The following is a 19,520-nucleotide window of genomic DNA, read 5'->3' on the forward strand; positions in this document are numbered from 1 at the left end:
TTAAGATTCTGACAAAATGAATGTTTACTGCTGACCATCTATTGTTTACATTGCTTACATACACTAAGTCACTAAAAACATCAGTATTACACTGCATACCGGTTTTTACCAAGAATATTTAGTATACTTAAGGTATGATGATGATGTTGATGATGATTATTATTATTGGTATAACTATTACTTTTATTATTATTAGTAGTAGTAGTAGTAGTAGTAGTAGTTATATTTTCTTAGGTATATTCTTTAGGTGAAGACTTTTATATACTATGTAAATACTGTTTTATTTTAATCACTAAATTCACTTAATAGGAAAACTTTTTATGTATTCCCCTCTTGCCTTCTTTAGGTACTTATATCTCTTTGACTTATTTTACATAAAGTTGAGTTAGCTCTGAGTGTAAGATTTTCATTAAGGGTAATGATATTGCATTGTTACAAGTACATTACGTCATGATCAACTTGAAACTTGGAAGTCTGAATAGATGAATGTGTCCTATACCCCTGTTAACACCTTATTTTGAAAACCGGATGGAATCACCTATTATCGTGCGCCGTAAATTGTTAATTGTAAATGTAGGGCTCGGGTAGAATAAAGGTGGTGTCACCATATATGTCTATGGGTGTCACAGCCTCTTTTCAGCACAGAGTTTGATCCTGCAACACTTTTCATTGGACAGAGGGACTAAATAAGGCGGGAATAAAGTTCCTATGTATATACCGTACAAGCGAGAATACTCGCGCACTCAAATTTTAAGGGAGGCTTTTGCGTCGACTCGACTGTCAAACGCACGACGTCAGCGGGCGAGAGGTGGAGGCACGTGAGAAAATGATCAATGAATCAATAAACTCAAACAAGAATAAACTCAAGTTATCTTCAGCTGTATAGTAGAATCAATCTTATGTTTTATGTACGGCTCCAAAAGTACACTATGAGTTATTGTTGTTTGCCTATTGATGAGCTGTAAATAGGGGCATAGCCTGCCCACTCTTTCTACTTAAAGTACTCATCTTATAGAATTATGAGACTATATATGTGAACAGGGCAGCCTGAAACTTTGAGGTGCACCATGTAACATTTAAATGCTTCCTGTTTATGTTTTCCTTTTCAAACCAGGCCAGAGCTAGATGAGCCTGGTTCAGGGCCCAGGGGCAAAAATGAACCCTGGGCCCTACACAGTGTAAGGTAAATAACACAAGAACAACAAAACATCACTTCAAGTAAGGTTTCACTGCGCTAGATATGATATATTTTTTAAATTACTTCAGAGTTTATGGCATGGGCTATGGTGAAATATCTCCAACAGGCAAGAAGGCTCTCAGGAAGTGACATATATAATTACAGCTCAGTGCATCTGAAAGTATACATGTTTATTCACACTAAAGTATGTTAAATGATAGTACACATATTGGGTATTTAGTGCATAATATGTGATTTAGTGCAACATCCTGAACTCTCTGTCATGTTCCTCACACTATTCCTGAACAAGTTTTGCTTTGTGGCATATTACCCTGCTGAAAGAGGCCACTGCCATCAGGGAATACCAATACCAATGTCATCGAAATCAGGTCACTTTCTTGCATTGCTCCATGGTTCAGTTCTGACACTTGCCCATTGTAGATGCTTTTGGCAGTAGACAGTAGTGAGCATGGGCATCAGACCAGATGGGCTAGCCTTCACTTCCCATGTGCATCAGTGGAGCCTTGGACACCCATGACCCTATCGCAGGTTCACCAATTGTCCCTCATTGGACCACTTTTGGTAGGTACTACTGACCACTATATACCGGGAAGACCCAACAAGACCTGCCATTTTTCGAGATGCTCTAACCCAGTCATTGATCCATCACATTTTGGCCCCTATCAAAGTCACTCAGATCCTTACGCTTGGCCATTTTTCCTGCTTCCAACACATCAACTTCAAGAACTGATTGTTCACTTGCTGCCTAATATATCCCGTCCCTTGACAGGTGCCATTTTAACGAGATTATCAATATCATTCACTTTGCTTGTCAGAGGTTTTAATGTTTTGGCTAATCAGTGTATTTAAGCATGTCATGTATTAAAGTTCAACTATATATAACAATATAGCCATAAAAAGACAGATTAAAATAAGTTGACTATATGAAAATGTACTTTTTCAAAATTTTTATTTTGTAGTAATAAATATACTGTGACTGTGAGTTTACACATATAGCCCATTATTATTCTGAATATTCCAGATTCATTCAGGCTGAATGTGTGAAAATGTGAATAAAATCATGTAACAATGCTTGTATTTGACAGAATGGGGCCATAATTAAGGTACAGTACTGGGACAAAAAGAACAAACAGTAAGGTTACGCACCTGTGAAAGAGAGTTTTGTTGGGTTTCCTGCCCTTTGTGGTGTTGCAAAAACAGGATGCAGGACGAGGGGGGAGAGGGCTTTTCTTCACAGGTTGACTAAGCGCAACCGAAATGTGACTTCATGTGGTTGTTTACAAACTTTCCCCTCCAATAAACAGCGTTGAATCGAGCGGCTACACACTTTCAGGACTTATAGCGGTTGTTATTGACGGTGGGCCAGAATGAGTGGTGAAACTTTACAGTGCCTGCATTAACTCCAGTATGGTTTTCTCTATGGCTTTGCAAATGAATAGCTTGCACTGTAAGTGGGTGGGGGGTGACATGACATTAATTTCAGCAACCTTTTTTTAGTATTAAATGGTTGTATTAGTCAGCCTGTGATATTTAGTCTACACACAGTGTTGCCTAAGATGAAAAATGTCTTTCTCATGCTTCTGTGGGCCTACTTCCTTACAAAAACTAAGGGGGACAATAATCCCGAAACCTCTTAGGATACAAAAAATCTGGATGTATACATTATAAAGTATAACAGCAACAGGAAAGTTGCTAATAAAATCCATTAATACTTTATATTGTCACATAACAGTAAGAGGGATGTCTTCCTTTTTGAGAAATTTGTACACTAGATTTTCTTCTGGCAGCATGGCCTTCATCCACTTTAGAGTTCTAGCTTCCTTGCTTTTGTCCATGAAAAGTTTGGTGCCCTTCCTTATCAGCCCTCTTGTGCTGTCATACAATTACCAGCAGGACATTTTGTTCCATTTCTTAGTTCCTGAATCACATCCCCATTCTTTACATGCACATTTTCAGTTCTTCCTTTAAAATAAGGAAAGAAGAACTCGGTGTGTATATCTTCTATGGACTTTACTTTCTCTCTCCTCCACCCAAGGGAAACAACAAAAGACCGTTTGTTTCAACACAAAGATGTTTTGGTTTATTTTTCGTTTTCCAAGAAGCTGAGACAAAAACATAGCAAACTTAAGGTTCAGTTAAGCGACTGTGGCTCAAGAGGTAGAGCGGCCGTCCACTTATCGGATGTTTGGCAGTTCAATTACCAGCTCTTCCAGTCTACATGTTGATGTATCTTTGGGCAAAATACTTAACCCCAAATTGCTCCCAATGGCTGTGCCAACAGTGTATGAATGGCAGGTTGGCACCCTATGTGGTAGCCCCTGCTACATCAGTGTGTGAATGTGACATGTAGTTTAAAAGCACTTTGAGTAGTCAAAAAGACTAGAAAAGCACTATATAAGTATATACGTTTTTTTAAGTCCATTTACCGTTTACCATTTAAACTGTAATGGTATCATAACAGCAGAGTAACAAAACTGTAATTGATTTCCTGGAAAACTGCAGATAAACAGATGCAGGATTACTTAGGACAACATTGTCTGGACCCTTATATATAATGCATTAGATAGATTACATACTTAAAACAGATGTTCAAAGGCTTACACATACTGGTACTGGTACATTTTAACTGGTTTTCATCCTATCAAAAGCAAAACTATTAAGTGTTTCTGTTTTAAAAAGGGATTTCTGCACTGTGGAATTTCATCCACTGTTCTGTGGAAATGATCGCTGAGGCGTCAGGGGAAAGCATTTATATATTCTCAAACATTCCCCAACCAAATTCTTCTGCAGAATTTCATTTCCCTTGTTCATTTTACCATGCTGGGTATGACTGTACCTATACTTGGGAATAACTGTATTTGCAGTACATTCTCATTCCCACATGCTTCACATCATCATGGGTACTGTAGTGCCATCCTCTGACCAAATACAGAACTACAGCTTTTCATAAAAATGGTGCAGCAGTAATGTTCATATCTGTCCAACAGAGGACAACATACTGTTTTCACGTCTCTTGGCTTACACTACAAAAGTATGTGTACACTCAAACATGACACCCATGTGGTTGCTGGACGTGTCATTCCAAAACCACCAGCATTAAGATGGAGTTGCTCCCCCCTTTTGTTGCAATAACAGCCTCCACTCTTCCAGGAAGGCTTTCCACAACATTTTGGAACCTGTCCGGCTGCAGGGATTTGTGCTTAGCTATTTCAAGCAGTTCTGTTCGTTTATTTGATTTCACTGTTGCTCATGGTTTGGGCTCTGCACACTCCCTTGCCATCGATTTGAAAGGCAGCTCCCCTGTAGGTTGCGACACATTGGCCATCTGTGCGTAAATCAGGCTGAACCTGCTCCCACACCTTCTTTCTGGGGTTCAGCTCTTTGTCGGGTTCACCTGCAATGAAGAAGTCAGTTTAATACATTAGAACCTCCTCTGCTCTTAAGTAGACCTTAACATATGCAGGATTTACGGATCGAGGTCATATACTGTAACTCTTTTGTGGTGTCCTCGCATAACCTACTCAAACACCAAAACCACGGGTAGTAATATGTTACTGTAATAGCCTCCAATCTTCTGGAAAGGCTTTCCACAAGATTATGGAAACTGGCTGAAGGAATTTGCTCCCATTCAGCTGCAGGAGATCAGTGAGGCCGGCAGTGAGCTTTGGCAGTGAAGCTTGGCTCACAATCAGCATTCCAATTCATCACAAAGGTGTTTGATGGGATTGAGGAAAAACATTTCTTTGTGGACCTTGTTTTGTACACGGGGCATTGTCTTTTTTTAAACAGGAAGGTAGTAGTGTGGTGTGTGATGAACCCCTGGTGTAAACAAAATAAACTAATGCAAACAGAAACATGCTATTAACTCACATCATCCATCTGCACCCGCCTCATGCTTTGACAATGTAGTACACAATAAACAAACTTTGGCCATAGCGCTGCCACTACTATGCATCCAGGGATGCTTGTGTTTAGCATTACAGCGGCCTTCGAGTGTACTTTATGTCATTTCATGTTGTAATCTGACTGTAGCAGCAGTCACTTTGTGGTATTTTGGGCCTGAAATCGGAATCAGAATTGACTGCCATTGATTGACGCTTGCTGTTTTTGGTTAGCAAGGCTGTAAATTGGCAGCCAGTGGAAGGGTCTCAGTGTCATGTAAGACCAAAGATTTCTGTCACAACTGTCAAGTTTTATCTGGAACAGTCCAAAATCACGCAGTATGAAGGGGCATCAAGTTGCCAAGTGGAATTTTGGAAATTTTGTGGAAAGTTCCTTCAGTTCAGTTCTTCTGTGATAATCACTGACAAGTGACTTATTAGTGACTACGTATACCTTGTGTCTGGTTGGATGGAAAAGATTCATCAGTTTTTGGAGGTAGAGTATATGAGTAATAGTACCTGGAAAACCCTGGAAGGTAACTCTGTCCCCTGGTGCTGCTCCACTCGGAGGATCAAGGATTTCGACTTTGTCTGGAGAGATGGCACACATGACCATCGCCTGGGACACAACTCCACTCATCTTGACTGGTTTCAGGTTGCACAGCAGAACTGCCATGCGGTCCTGCATCTGTGTGGAGGACAGAACATTAAAGACATTTTTACAACCCAGATGATACAGAAGAAAAACAAATTATACCTAATTTACATAAACAAAAAACAAAAACACCCTCAACTGATGTGGTCTTAGTACATGCCATGAAAATTTCATAATCCAATACAAACAATGAAGCCAATTCTAATCCCTTAATTCAATTTCACTGTCTGAGGGTCTATTGTTTGTTTTCCTTTTAAACCTGTAGTAAAAAATGAAAAGAAAAAAAGACCAGAGGCAGTTTCTGCCAAAAGCTGCAAGAACAAATCCAGCATTTCATGAGATGATGTATGCCGGATCTTAGGAAATAATAACATCCCTTGAAGCACATCATTTTATGATTATATATGTTTATTATCTGAATCACTCGTGTTGTCATGATAGGTTGTTTTGGTGGTACTTTCACATTTTATATCTAGACTGAGACAGTGTTTACAGAACAGACTGTTTAGCTTAGCAATATTTTATGCATGCTGTAGACACTCAAGTAGTAGTTACTCAATTTAATTGCCCATATCGGGATAGTAGTATTTCTGAATGGTGTCTAATATTCATCCCTCTATAATAGGCAGTTATAGAGTTATTTCCATAAAACACATAATGTATTTCTTTTTTGCTTGACAGAAATGTCTAATGGGTCATATAAAAAGAAAGTCAAACAACAATTTAATTTTAGATTTATAGGTGCTTTAGATCAGGACTCTGAACTGTCCAGTCAATTTTTCCAACATCAACAAACCATTTATTTGTGGTTCTTTGCTTTGAGTGGGGGTAGGGGGGCATTGTCATGTTGATACAGGAAATGGCCTCTCTAAATTGTTGCTGCAAAGCTGGAGGCACACAGTTGTGTAAAGACAGGACAGAAATATTAATATAACAGCATATAATAATAAATATGTGTTCTGTAACATTAAGATTTCTTGTAACTAAGGGGCACTTACCAGACAAACAGTACACAAAAACATGTGACTGATAAACCATCCAGAAGGCAGCAGGAGTCTGCTTTGTATTTCCAGCTGCAGTCACAATGCACCTATTAAGGCAAAGTCACTGTAACCCTGTCAGCTGCTTAATAAGCTAATGTCTTATGTTTGTCTTTGTATGAAAAGTCCACCCCTTTCCCATTTTTTAAGGTTTTACAGCTTGTATGGCAAAATCAGTTACTATATACACGTGTTTCTATTTACATGACACATTATATAGCCAAAAGCATGTGTCCACATACCTTTGGTTGGGGGTTTTTCTCTTCTACTGCAACAGCATACAATGATATTTTAGTCAATAGTTTGTTTCCAACTTGATGGCAACAGTTTAGGAGAAGGATTTTCCTGTTTTAACATGCAATTCCCCATGCACAAGGAGCCTGTCTGCACTGATCGTTGACATCAGTCCCCCTGGACCCCTTTGGGATGGACGGCAACTCTGACAGTGACTCATGCCTAGAAATCAGAACCTGACCTCTGTAATACTCTGAAGGCTGAATGGAAGAAAATCCTTGCAGCCAGGTTCCAAAATATAATGAAAAGACTTCCCAGAAGAGAAGAGGCTGTTATAGCAGCATATTTGTGCTCATGGTTTTGTAATGAGATGGTCAACAACATTATCATATATTTCTGCAATGTTCAGCTGTAACCATGTTTGGGCGTGTGTACACTGTCTTTGTACTGTAAGGCATACAGGCTCCCTCATCTACTGCACAATCAAAACTCAATGATTAATCATTAACTGTCACTTTTCAAGCCATATATTTGCTGGTACCTGCTTCTTAAGTGTGCTTTTTCTTGCTTTTATTTGTTTTATATCATTGTATATATAATACATCTTGGTTTTGGACTGTTAGTCTGACAAAGTAAGCCGTTTTGGATGTCATCTTGGCTTCAGGATGATTTTGATGGGTGTTTTTCATAATTTTCAGGCTAGACAATAATATGTTTGTTGAAATGTACATATTGTATACTTATTTGTAATCATCTGTCAATGTTAGTAATCTTCTCTACTGTTTTGGCAAAATGAATTTCGGATCTGTCATGCCAATAAATCTTATTTTAATTTGAAAAAAAAGAAAAAGATTGTTAATCTGAAATAATTGTAAATTTAAATCCTATAAATCATACCTAAAAACAAATTCTTTTCTAGAAACTCCTTAAACCCACTACACAATTAATACCGATACTGTACCTGGTCTACAGGTATATGCTTGCCCAGTTCGCTGACCACCGTCCGCGGAGAAGCCTCTCCAACATCGACCTCCTCCCTGTACAGACTGTCAGTTTCTGGAAGCTGCAAGGCTGAGATTATACGTCCAACACGCAGGTCCAGATGAGACACATCCATCTGGGCCTCATCTTGGCAGGCGGCTGCCTGCTTCGTCTTTGCTTTCTTCCTTCCTGGCAAAGAAAGGCAAATGTTGTTTATACTTCTTATGTACACAAACACACTGTGGATTGAGCCTCAACATATTTTTCCATTGCTGTGTTTCTTTGCTTTTAATTTGCTCTATACAAATTAACATATGCACATAATAATATGCTAAGGTGTTGTGCATTTTAGCAAAACTCAGACAGCAGGTGTTCATAAATTATTGAGGAAGGGATTGCTGAAGAGAGCCCTCAGAGTGTTTTTTATAATACGGAATGTGCATAATATATGAAGTGCTGCAGCCATCTGGAATCTGCAGCACACAATGTTTTACAGTAGCATCCAACTTATGTCAACTTTGCATCAGCAGTTAGGGGGGGGGGGAGACCCTTTCCTCTTTCAACCTGACATTGCCCCTGTGCACAAAATGAGGACCATTACAGATGGTTTTCTCAGTTTGGTGGGAAGGACTTGACTTGACTGGCCTGCACAGAGCTTTGACCACAACTCCAACAGCCAACACCTTTGATTTGAAAAGCTGACAGTAAGCCAGACCATATTGCACAAAATCAGTGTCTGACCTCACTATGGCTTTTTTTGTGTGTGCAAGTCATCACAACCAGGTTCCAAAATCGTGTGGAAAGTTTTCCCAGAAGAGTGGAGGCAGCATATTAAAGCTAATATTTTTGGAGTGAAACTGAGTTTTCTGAAGTAGATACAATGCACAGGAAAGCAAAGAGTGAATGAAATGTTTGTCTTTCTCCTAGTTTCTCTAGTTAATCCGTCCATAGCTCATGGTACAGAATGAACTATAGCCACTCCACTGCTGGTGTGAGTACACACTTGTAATTGCTTCATTGTCACAGCGAGTGGGGTCCGGTATTTCTGCTTGAACTTATAATTGAGTGCAAGTTGCTCATCAAAACCTCTTTCACGCTTATGATTTAAAAAAATTAGTGCTGCTGGGTAAAATCACAACCTTGGGGAAAAAAAACTATTGCCTGTCCAAAAACTTGCTGTTTCATATACATTCAGATTTTTTGTCTACTGTAATGTTCAGTTTCATCAATTATTAGACCTCCTGAATCAGTTTTTTCCAGGGAAATGTTTATGTCACTAACAGATTCATTGTGTCTTTATAAACTTGTGTTTTCAAAATCAAGGGCTTTAAGTGATTTGAATAACTCTGTTAACCCAGAAAACTGATTTAACTGATTTTCATGTTTTAACCATCTGAACTTCTCCTGTCATACTAGTCTGAAACATCTTTTGTTCTTTTTAGTTTTTGTCACACTCGCATCATCCATTTCATTTACGCTTTTCTGTGGTCTTGCTGGCCTCGGCTGTGGCACTTATGTCACCCTCGTTCATGGAATTTGAATCTCAAACTGTGCTCAGTCACAAGACCAAACACCCAATTCATTTCTCAACAAAACAGGCAAAACTAAACTTATGCTACGTTTGTTTTAATTTGCATTATCTTGGTAACATGTCTTATAGGCTGTGTCAATATCATGGTATTTAATATGTTATTAAACAATTTATACATTTATTTATTTTGCATATTTCCCACTGGCCATTTTGGCTGATATTTTAATCTGCTGGACAATAACACGTGATACTGGCCAAAATCTGGCATATAATGGCTAATGTAAACCTAGGTATGAGGTAGTATTATCCCTCACTGGAGTGCTATGGTTTATACACACATGCCAAGAAACATCAAACCAAACAATCCGACAACATTTTGTTTTCAGAGTCAAAATGGGTTAACTGAGTGAAAATTGTGTGTTATTATCTAAAACTCCAGAACAGATCCTGAATGGATCTGGTGGGGAGATTTTTCTTTAAACTCATTGTGTCCAAGTTGGAGCATGGACTTTCAATCTCAACATTAACAAGAATTTTTCCTGCCTCGTGCCCATAAATGCCTCTTTCCTTTGGAAATGCAGGGTATTGTTGAACCATCTTGCTGCCAGAAAATAGTGACAACATTTTAGACAATAGTGTGTTTCCCACTTTGTGACAACAGTTTAGGGAAGACTCTTTCCTGTTTCAACATGGCAATACCCCTGTGCACAAAACCAGGTCTATGAAAATAACTTCTCAATAAACACCTTTGGGATGAACACTGATTGTGAGCCAGGCATTATGGCCAAACCTCACTGCTGACATTACTAAAGGGCAGGTGCATCATTTTTCAACTCTGTCTTAAAACAAGTCAGTTGCCCAAATAAACACTGAAGTAGGTTTTTCTTGCCTTTATTTCTCCTGTTCATACTGACCATTAAAAGATCCCTTCATAATCCACTCACAATTTAAGTGATGGAGACCAAAATCAACAGTGTGCAAAACTATATTTAAAAGTTTATGTGACACTAATATGAAGCTTCAGTATCCAAATAAATCAAATCAAGAAGATATCTTTCAATGGGAGATAGACTATATGGATAAAAGTATTGGGACACACCTCTTAATCATTGAATGTATGTGTTACCTTCAGACCCATTGCCACAGGTGTATAAAATCAACCATTAAGTCCAAATTTACAAACATTAGTGAAAGAATGGGTTGTTCTGAAGAGCTCAGTGAATTCAAGCATGGTACTGTCATGGGATTCCACCTTTGCAATAAAGTCAGTTGAAAAGTAGAGGCGTTTAGGAACAACAACAACTCAGCCACAAAGTGGGAGACCACATAAAGACACAGAATGGGGTCAACAAGTGCGTAAAAGTCGCCAACGCTCTGCTGACTCAATAACTGCAGAGTTCCACACTTCCTCTGGCATTAACATCAGCACAAAAACTGTGTCTTACATCACCAAGCACAATGCCAAGTGTCGGACAAAGTGGTGTAAAGCACGCTGCCACTGGACTCTGAAGCAGTGGAAACGTCCTGTGGAGTGACGAATCACACCTCTCTGTCTGGAGGTCTGATGGACGAGTCTGGGTTTGGTGGATGCCAGGAAAACGTTACCTGCCTGACTGCATTGTGCCAACATTAAAGTTTGGTGGCTGTTTTTCAGGGGTTGGGCTAGGCCCCTTAGTTCCAGTGACAGGATATCTTCAAAACCAAGACATTTTTGGACAATTCTATGCTTCCAAATTTGTGGGGCCTTTTTCTGGTCCAGCATAACAGTGCCCCAGTGCACAAAACAAGGTCCATTAAGTTTTTGTTGTTTATGGTTGGGTGAGTATGGTGTGGAAGAACTTGACTAAAAAGGGATGTCATAAACACTCCTGTAGGTGTAATGGCCAGATGTCTCAATACTTTTGTACATATAGTGTACTTCCACCAGCGCAACAGGGAAACACTCTCCCAAGTAACACAAAGAGGGAATTTGATGCCAAGACTGTAAATATGTCTAACTCAGACTGCTCAAGCCTCATATAAGCTTCAGGTCAACTTTAAATTTATTTTTGCACAAAATGACTGCTTAGACACACTGTTTTTGTAACATTGAAAACACATTTGAAGTAGGTATTTTAATAGCCAGAATGAACAAGAAGAATGATCACAGCAGGGGGAAACCTCTGTCAGTGTTCATATGGACAGCTGACTACTGTTTCAGGACATACTTTAAAAATTGTGGACCTATCTTTTAATGCTCTTGTGGATGAATGGGAGCAGATGAGGTCCCCAAATCCAGTGGAAAGCCTTCCTTGGAGGGTGAAGATTGTTGCAGCAGTAGAATGGAGAGCACCAACAGTTTAGGAAAAGGATGCATGAGAGCAATTTGTTCATTGCTAAAACTAAATCCATGTGTTATTAAAGCTGCCATGCCCCCAAATCATGTGAACCCACCTGCAGGCTTGTTATACGTAGATACTCTGCCGCGGAAGCCCATCTCCCGCAGCTCCCGGCGGATAGTCTTGGGGCTCACGTCGACTCCGGACGCGCTCTGAAACTCGGTGGTGAGAGCATTTACTGAGGGCAAACACTTTTCCACCGCGATCTGCTCCAGCATTTGACGGTCTTCCTCCTTCAGCTTGTGCGGTCGGCCGCTCCGAGGCAGAGCCGTGGTTATTCCTCCGCGTTTCCACCTCAAAATAACGGCGCTCACTGTGGACCGTGGCAGGTTTAACAGGGCTGAAATCTCACGCACTGACTTTTTAGACAGGTGGCATCCTACGACGGTGCCACGCTGAAAGTCACTGAGCTCCTCACTGCGACCCATCCTCTCGCCAGTGTTTGAGCAGATATCTTCCATCAATCCTTATGCTCCGATCTTCCGCCCACTCTTACTCTTCAGGCAGTGCAAACGCTGCTGGGTGCATTACTGCCATCTACAGCATTAAAACATGTTACTGCAATTACTATACCTGTAACATGCAGGAGAACAACTGCCTTTCAATCTGCATTTACTCAAGTACTGTAGTTAAGTACAATGTTGAGGTATTCCCATTTTACGCTATACTTCCACTGTAGGCTACTATATCTCAGAGGAAAATACTGTAGGCTACTTTCTACTCTACTGCATTTATTTGACAGCTGTCGTTACTATCCAGATGTAGATTTGACACAATGGATAATATAACAGCAACACACTGTTAAAGATGAAACCAGTCTTTTCCAATATTTTTGGATTTTGACAACTTACAAAAAGCAGTGTGTAGTTAGAGTCACATTTCAGATGTCTACAAGTTGTCTATGACCCTTTTTTTCACCTGGCATTAACATGCATCTCGGGTGATCCAATCCCAAGTGGACAGCACTAAATACATTGTGATCTGATCACTCAAACCACGTGCTGAGGTCCTATGTGTAGTTTTCCAGCAGGTCTTGTTCTGGTTGAGTGTGTTGAATACAGCACCGAGATCCAGTACTACTAAGACTTTGCCACTGTCTGTGTTAAAGTGGATGTCATTGAAGACCTTGATAAGGAAAGAAGCGGTGTCAGTGCTGTTTCTAAAATAGAAAAAGAACAGATGTTTCCAGGACCGGGGAGACCCTGACAGTAAGATATTTTTATCCAGTGTATAGCTATGTATGTGTGTGTACCCAGACTGATGCATCAGGCAGGTATTGGATTAACCTGTGATTCTGACTTCTCACCTTGTTGAACTGCACTTGAACTTGTGTTTCCTGTCAGTTATTAATTCTTTGATGAACTCGTCTGCTGGCAGCTGGCGGGCTGCCTCCCTCCTCAGAGCCGAGGCTTCACAAACAAACTTTCTCCAACCTTCACCCTGTTTATGAACCTGAACACAAGCCAGAGTGAAAAGGGCTGAAAAGTTCTCCACTTTTGAATCTGAGACCAGGCATGATGTCACACTTTGATAAGATAACACATTCCTGATGTCTCACATTTAGATAAAAGAGACGCAACAATGTAAACCTGAGGATAACACAAGTGTGTCTCCCAGACAGTTGCCCGCCTACAGGGATGGATTGAAAACAGTGGTAAAGAGTGGAGGGACACAGACACTATTGTGTCTTTTCAGCTGATATTGAACAGAAATAGCTATCAACTTCTTCCCTGAGGAGAACATTTACTACAACTGAAGAATGTGAGGTGGGGGAGAACAAAGAAAATGAAGTACACAATACCCTGGGTCATGTAGTGGGCCTGTTTGGCCAGTGATGATGAATTTTATGGGGTTCCTGTTGTGCTGGCTGTACTCCATCAGGACAGACACCAGATTCTTCCCAGCAGGCAGAGACCAGGACACTGACTGGCGGGGCCCCTCTGCCATCCCTATCCCCTCCACACTACCTGTCCTGGGTGGCTGCAGCAGTGTCCTTCTTTACAATCTTCTTATTGGAAGCTTCTGTAACAGGAAATATTCCCATTGAGCATCACCTGCATACGTGATCTGACACAGGGTGAGAAAATATATAAATGAGACAGTGAGCTGTCGATAGACGATCTGTTTTGCACACAAGCAAAGTAATTTTCATTCTTGATGCAGCCTCGTGTGTCTTCATTAAGGCAGTTTTACTTCACAAAGTTTGAATCAATAGATTTGTCAGCAGGTGCTTTGCAGAGAAAAACAACCACAGGTGAAAAAGAAGCACTATAAAAATGCATCATATACTGAAAACAACAGACAGCACTTTAGAGATGACACTCTCGAAGTGCTGTCTAGCTAACTTTTCAACATTGCAGCATAAATACACAGAAATGTTGTGTTGACTGTACTCACAAAATTAATTTACATTACCCTTTGCATCAATTAATGTTTTAAAGTAACAAATAAATTCTGCGACTAAGGTGGGCAGGCTGTCATAGATGCAGGAGTCATGCTATGATATTCTATCATCTGGTAGTGTATTTATAGAGGTCTTTATTATGGAACAGGTTGCTGATGAGGCTCTGGTCTGACTCCAGCACACCTGTCCCACTCACACAATCACACACACACACACAAACACAGGGAGACAGAGGGAGCGCTGGGGGAGTGGTGGAAGGTAAGGGAGACACAGGATGGGAAGCAGAGGGATTAGCAGGTTACATTGCAGGAGCAGATGTAACACATGCTTTTTAATTGACCTTCTTAAGTAAAACGAACAGGTTAATCGAAGTTGAAAAAACCTGATTCAAATTTATTATAACTCACAATCATAGACATTCCTACACGTGCATCATGGTACAAGAAAAGGACAGCAACACTCTTAATCATACTTACAGTTCATTTATATAACAAAATAGCTATGCTGATATTTCTGCTGGGTATAGTGTGCAATATATTGATACTCCCCCCCCCCCCAAACACACAACAGTACAGATAAAAGATTACAAGAACATTATACAATAAGCAATACATGGGTCACGTGCCATGTTCAATACAATAGCCCTCATTCTCAAAAGCTGTACATGAAAAAAGACTTTCTCAAGCCGTTCCCCATTCACTGGAGGGATAAAGTGCAATATAGGAAGGTTTAAACAACCAGAAGAAAACGGAAACGTGACAAAGAGAACAAAAAGAAATGGATGACAGCCTTAATTAACTACCAATGATAAAACTATGTTGGGTAATGCTTTATCGGACAAGTGTGTAATTTCCAAATCATCTCTTAATACTTTATAAGACGTTTCCTGAATTCACATAATTTGGTACTATAAGGAAAAACAGAGAAAGTGTCCATTAATTTCTATTTGAATGAATTGCTACGGTAACTTTAAGAGTTTTTTTTGTAAGTTCACAGGTCAGAAAGTGAGCTTGTAGGTCAGCTGAACATGCAACATTTATTTACATGGCAATCAAACCATCTTTGCAAGTGTTATTTTGTATTTTTTTTACTTTTGCAATTTGGCAAACTGCAGTTCCATCTGTTATACAGTGACATTATTTACTGGTGGATGCATACTGTAATATTTTGTGCATATTCATTATACTGTGTGTATGAATTTGATAAGATATATGCCATGTTAATACAACCAATGAGTGGCACATTTACAGTTTGTTTTCTGTTGATTAATGTGTGCTTTTCTGGTCAGATAAACAAATACATAAAAATAAAAAAAATGTTTAGATTGAGATTTTTTTCAAGGACACTCCTATTTTAATAATGGTACCAAATTACATAGTTCTTTGCAACAATCTATTATTTCATAAGTACATTGAACATGATTACATTGAGTGCACTCAGGTCTATTATGTCTTTTGTGTAAATTACCATTGAATTCTATTTATTCCTGTAAGATAGCTCCTATTGAAATGACTGAATTAAAACACTGTAAACAGGCAAAACTAATATCTTGGTCACATTTTTTGTTGCTCTGTAAAAAAGGCCTTAAATAAACTTCACACACAAAAACGTCCCATTAGGCAGTCCAGCCAGAATCAAGTGATCTGCTTGCTGAGAATTGATGTGATTTACTTTATCTTATCGCTATGGTAACTAAACAAATGGTCAGATAGAGACAAGTGTTTGGTGTATTTGTGTGCAAGTGTGAGAAGGAGTCAACAGAAAAAGAAGACCAGAACTCAATGTGTGGACACGCTGGGGTAGTGGCGGCAGGTTAGGGAAACAACATGGGAGGCAGTGAGGAACAAGACAAAAAGAGCAAGAGAAATCAAAGTGCTGTGCTGTCTCACCCATGTGAGCTGTTAAACATACAGAGGCTTAAAGGTCCTGAATCTGCATTCACATCAGGCTAGCAAGAATCAAATCCTCCCTTCACTTACATATCCAAAAACTAGAGAGGTAAACAATGGTTGAAAAGCAAAGGGTTTTCTATAAACCCAGCTAACCACATTGTCTAACAGACAGTATATGAAAATGTACATTCATTAATGTTTCCAATACTGCTACCACACATTTCAGTCATGTTACAATTGTAGGTTACCTGTAGAAGTGGTAAGTGTGTAGTTGAAGAAGTGAGGTAATGTGTAAAACTGTTAAATTTTTCCCTGGGAAATTCCTGGACTGAAGACAGTATTTCACGCTGAAACACTGCAGTCAGAACCAAAATATTCTAACTTCATCTATAAAGCTGCTACAGTCAAGAACAAATTCTCACAATACGCCAGAAGAAATAAAAATTACAATGTGGCCCCTGCTAACACCACAGCTGTCATGAAACATCTGCCCATACATTCAATGATCCTTCAATGATTGACCCAAATAGGGGAGTGTGGACATGTGCATGTTACATAACAGAGTCCCAGGTGGCTGCAGGACATAATGGAAACAGTGACTGAGAGAAAACTCCCGGTTAGATTTCAGTGTTTTTGGGTCTGTGCTTCTTGAAAGTCTGCAGGAATGTGAGAGGAGACCAACTCCATCAATTGTTAGTTCATATTACTGAAATGCGATCAAGAGGTGATTGACAGAACTACAACATAACAGAAAAAGGAAATAAAAGAACTGTAACAGATTATGAATGTGAATAACAATCAGCATTAACATGGAAGGCTAAGAGTGTGTCCACACAAAGCTAGCTAAATTTGAAAATGCATCTTTATGTATCTGTTTGGGTCCTCCGTTCACGCTGCACACCATTTTTCTGACCCACAGGCAGAGCTGTAGCTAGCTGTAGTGTATGTCTCTGATGTAGATGCTAAGTATGTCAAAATGCTATGTGTTAGCTGAGTTACTCACCATCTTATAGTTAACATTGCTGGTGGCGATAAAGGTTTGATGATGTTAAAGTAAAAATGTATATTAAGTTCAGTAGAAAATAAAATGCTAATCAAAATGAAAGGATTGTTTATGACTCAAACTATTTGAAAAATAACAAATCTGGAGGGTTAACGTCGTGTTACATTTTCACATTCACTTTATAGTTGGCGGCTATTAAATCTGTGTGCTGTGTAATAGTCATGGCTCAGCCTGACTACCCCCAAACAATGAAAAATGGCATAATGTTAGCAAAGCAGAGCAGTGAATGTGTTCACTGTGTGTGGAGCAGAGGACTACAGTGCATCCCGAAAGTATTCACACCCTTCACTTTCCCCACATTTTGTTATGTAACAGCCTTATTCCAAAATGGTATATGAAAAAATCATGAGCTAACATCAGCTCAGGCAGAAAGTAGAAAAACAATGTTAAAAACTGGTGCCTTTTGCTCATGGGGAGTACTTCGACATACAGTTACACATTGGCCACTTTTTACATAAACATCCAACATTCTGACTTTATATGTGTCTGAAAATAAGGAAAAAAATAATAGGTCCCCTTTAAGTTAGGTAGCTACGTGTTAACTCAGTGGGGATGCTGCTTTAAAAAAATAAAATAGAAATGGCTTAAATGTCAATGTTGCTGATCACACAAAAAAGATGTTTTCTTTCATTTTCCTGGATTCATTCTTATCAGGTGAATTCGCAATCATAAAACTGTGCTTTGATTTCAGTGTACCAGAGCAGGAATTGCTGCTTGCCTTATTAACAGGTAGCATTTATGCTGAACATGTTCTTATTGTTCAGGTGTTTTAATGTGGACAGATATCCTTTACCCAAAAAAACCCCTGAAAACAACAGGGCGCATGCATTTCCAAAATGAGCAGGCTTAGTAAGGATGTCATCCAAACCAAACTTCTCAATTATTCTACAATTGTAAACATGTATGCCTTTTTTCATCATCTACACAAAAAAAAGAGACAAGCTTTCTGTGCCATTAAAAACAGCATACTACATCAAATTCCTGAAATTAAAACCCTGACCATTTCCAACTCGTCTAATTTGACAGGTTTCCTTTTATACCAAAACACAGTTTGTCTTTCAACGGATGTAAGTCATCCAATTCTGTCTCCTTGTATTGTTTTGGTTTCATATCATGCACAGATTATAGTCTGTTTGACAGCCAAGGGAATCAGTGCGCATGAAAAAACACAATACTACTGATAAGCTTGGCACTGAGACTTGTTGACATATTTATATTGGCTTGACAAGTGAAGGTAATCCGTCTAAAGTACGTACTGTAAACTCTGCCAGAAATTTGGCAGCGACAACTTGATTTGCCAGCTGTATTTTTTCAGCAGTGAGTACATACAGTAACTCGTGTTAAAATTTCCCTCCTGACAGCAGGGTGCGATTACTAGCACGTGCTGTGAAAACTCGTAAATCAGCAGCAGTTTTTAAAAGGGCAGTGGGTGACATCACTTCAAACTGCTTGTGGCAAGCTACGATTGTCATATGTGAGGACAGAAATATTTAGCTTGTGTTCGGTTATTTCCTCTCCACAACAGGAATATACATAGTTGGTAAAGTTAAAAATGAAGATTTCAGAAAATAGTGACAGGAACAGTTACATATAGAAATTCAGAAATTGTGCATACATATTCCAACTCCGCAGTATCACTTGACCACATGAACTTAAAGACCAATGCTTTATAATTTAAAGGATAACAAGTCTAAAGTTGGAAAAACTGCTGGCGGGAATGCGCACCAGTTCTTAGGGACTTCAAAAAACTGCTGCTTTCGGCTCTATACATATCACATCAATACAGCTTACTTCTGGAATATTTTGGCAGTGATCTTGTACCAAGCAATTAAACCATCTGCACATGTTTTTATGTAATTAAACTGCAATCTGGCATGAAGGAGGTCCTGCTACCTCCATGCCCTTATTGTGTCCAACAGCAGCTTTGTTTGTTCCCAAAATGAGGAAAAACATATTTCGCCATCTCAGCACCTAGAAGAGCTCAAACATTGCCACAGCAGTTTCTGTATATAGATTTAAGGATTTGAAACAGATAACGTGGACAAAATTTGGGCCACCACAATGTGAGAGATGCGATTGTCTGTCTGGTTGCCATGTGATCAGCTGTCTGGCCATGGCAGTCAAACCAATTAGATGGTGAAGTGCAACTGCAAGACAACAAGCAAGCAACATGTCCACAGATGCAGGGCCAGATCTGTTTTCCAGTCAGTAAAGACAGAAGGGGATATTTTTATGTTGCTATGGATTGTATTGCTCATGTGCT

General features: G+C 39.4%; 1 protein-coding gene across 1 annotated transcript; it reads right to left on the reverse strand.

The window, feature by feature from the left end:
* Positions 1-3,800: 3,800 nt before the first annotated feature.
* Positions 3,801-12,359, reverse strand: LOC133986311 (aminoacyl tRNA synthase complex-interacting multifunctional protein 1-like). Its single transcript, XM_062426142.1, has 4 exons — positions 11,954-12,359; positions 7,970-8,178; positions 5,599-5,767; positions 3,801-4,592 (listed from the first exon to the last, which is right to left on the reverse strand). Exons 1-4 carry the CDS (start codon positions 12,357-12,359, stop codon positions 4,426-4,428), a joined length of 951 nt encoding a protein of 316 aa, XP_062282126.1. The 3' UTR covers positions 3,801-4,425.
* Between the last annotated feature and the right edge of the window lie 7,161 nt (positions 12,360-19,520).

The sequence above is a fragment of the Scomber scombrus genome, chromosome 2 (assembly GCF_963691925.1).
Source record: "Scomber scombrus chromosome 2, fScoSco1.1, whole genome shotgun sequence".
In the NCBI taxonomy this organism is placed as follows: domain Eukaryota; kingdom Metazoa; phylum Chordata; class Actinopteri; order Scombriformes; family Scombridae; genus Scomber; species Scomber scombrus.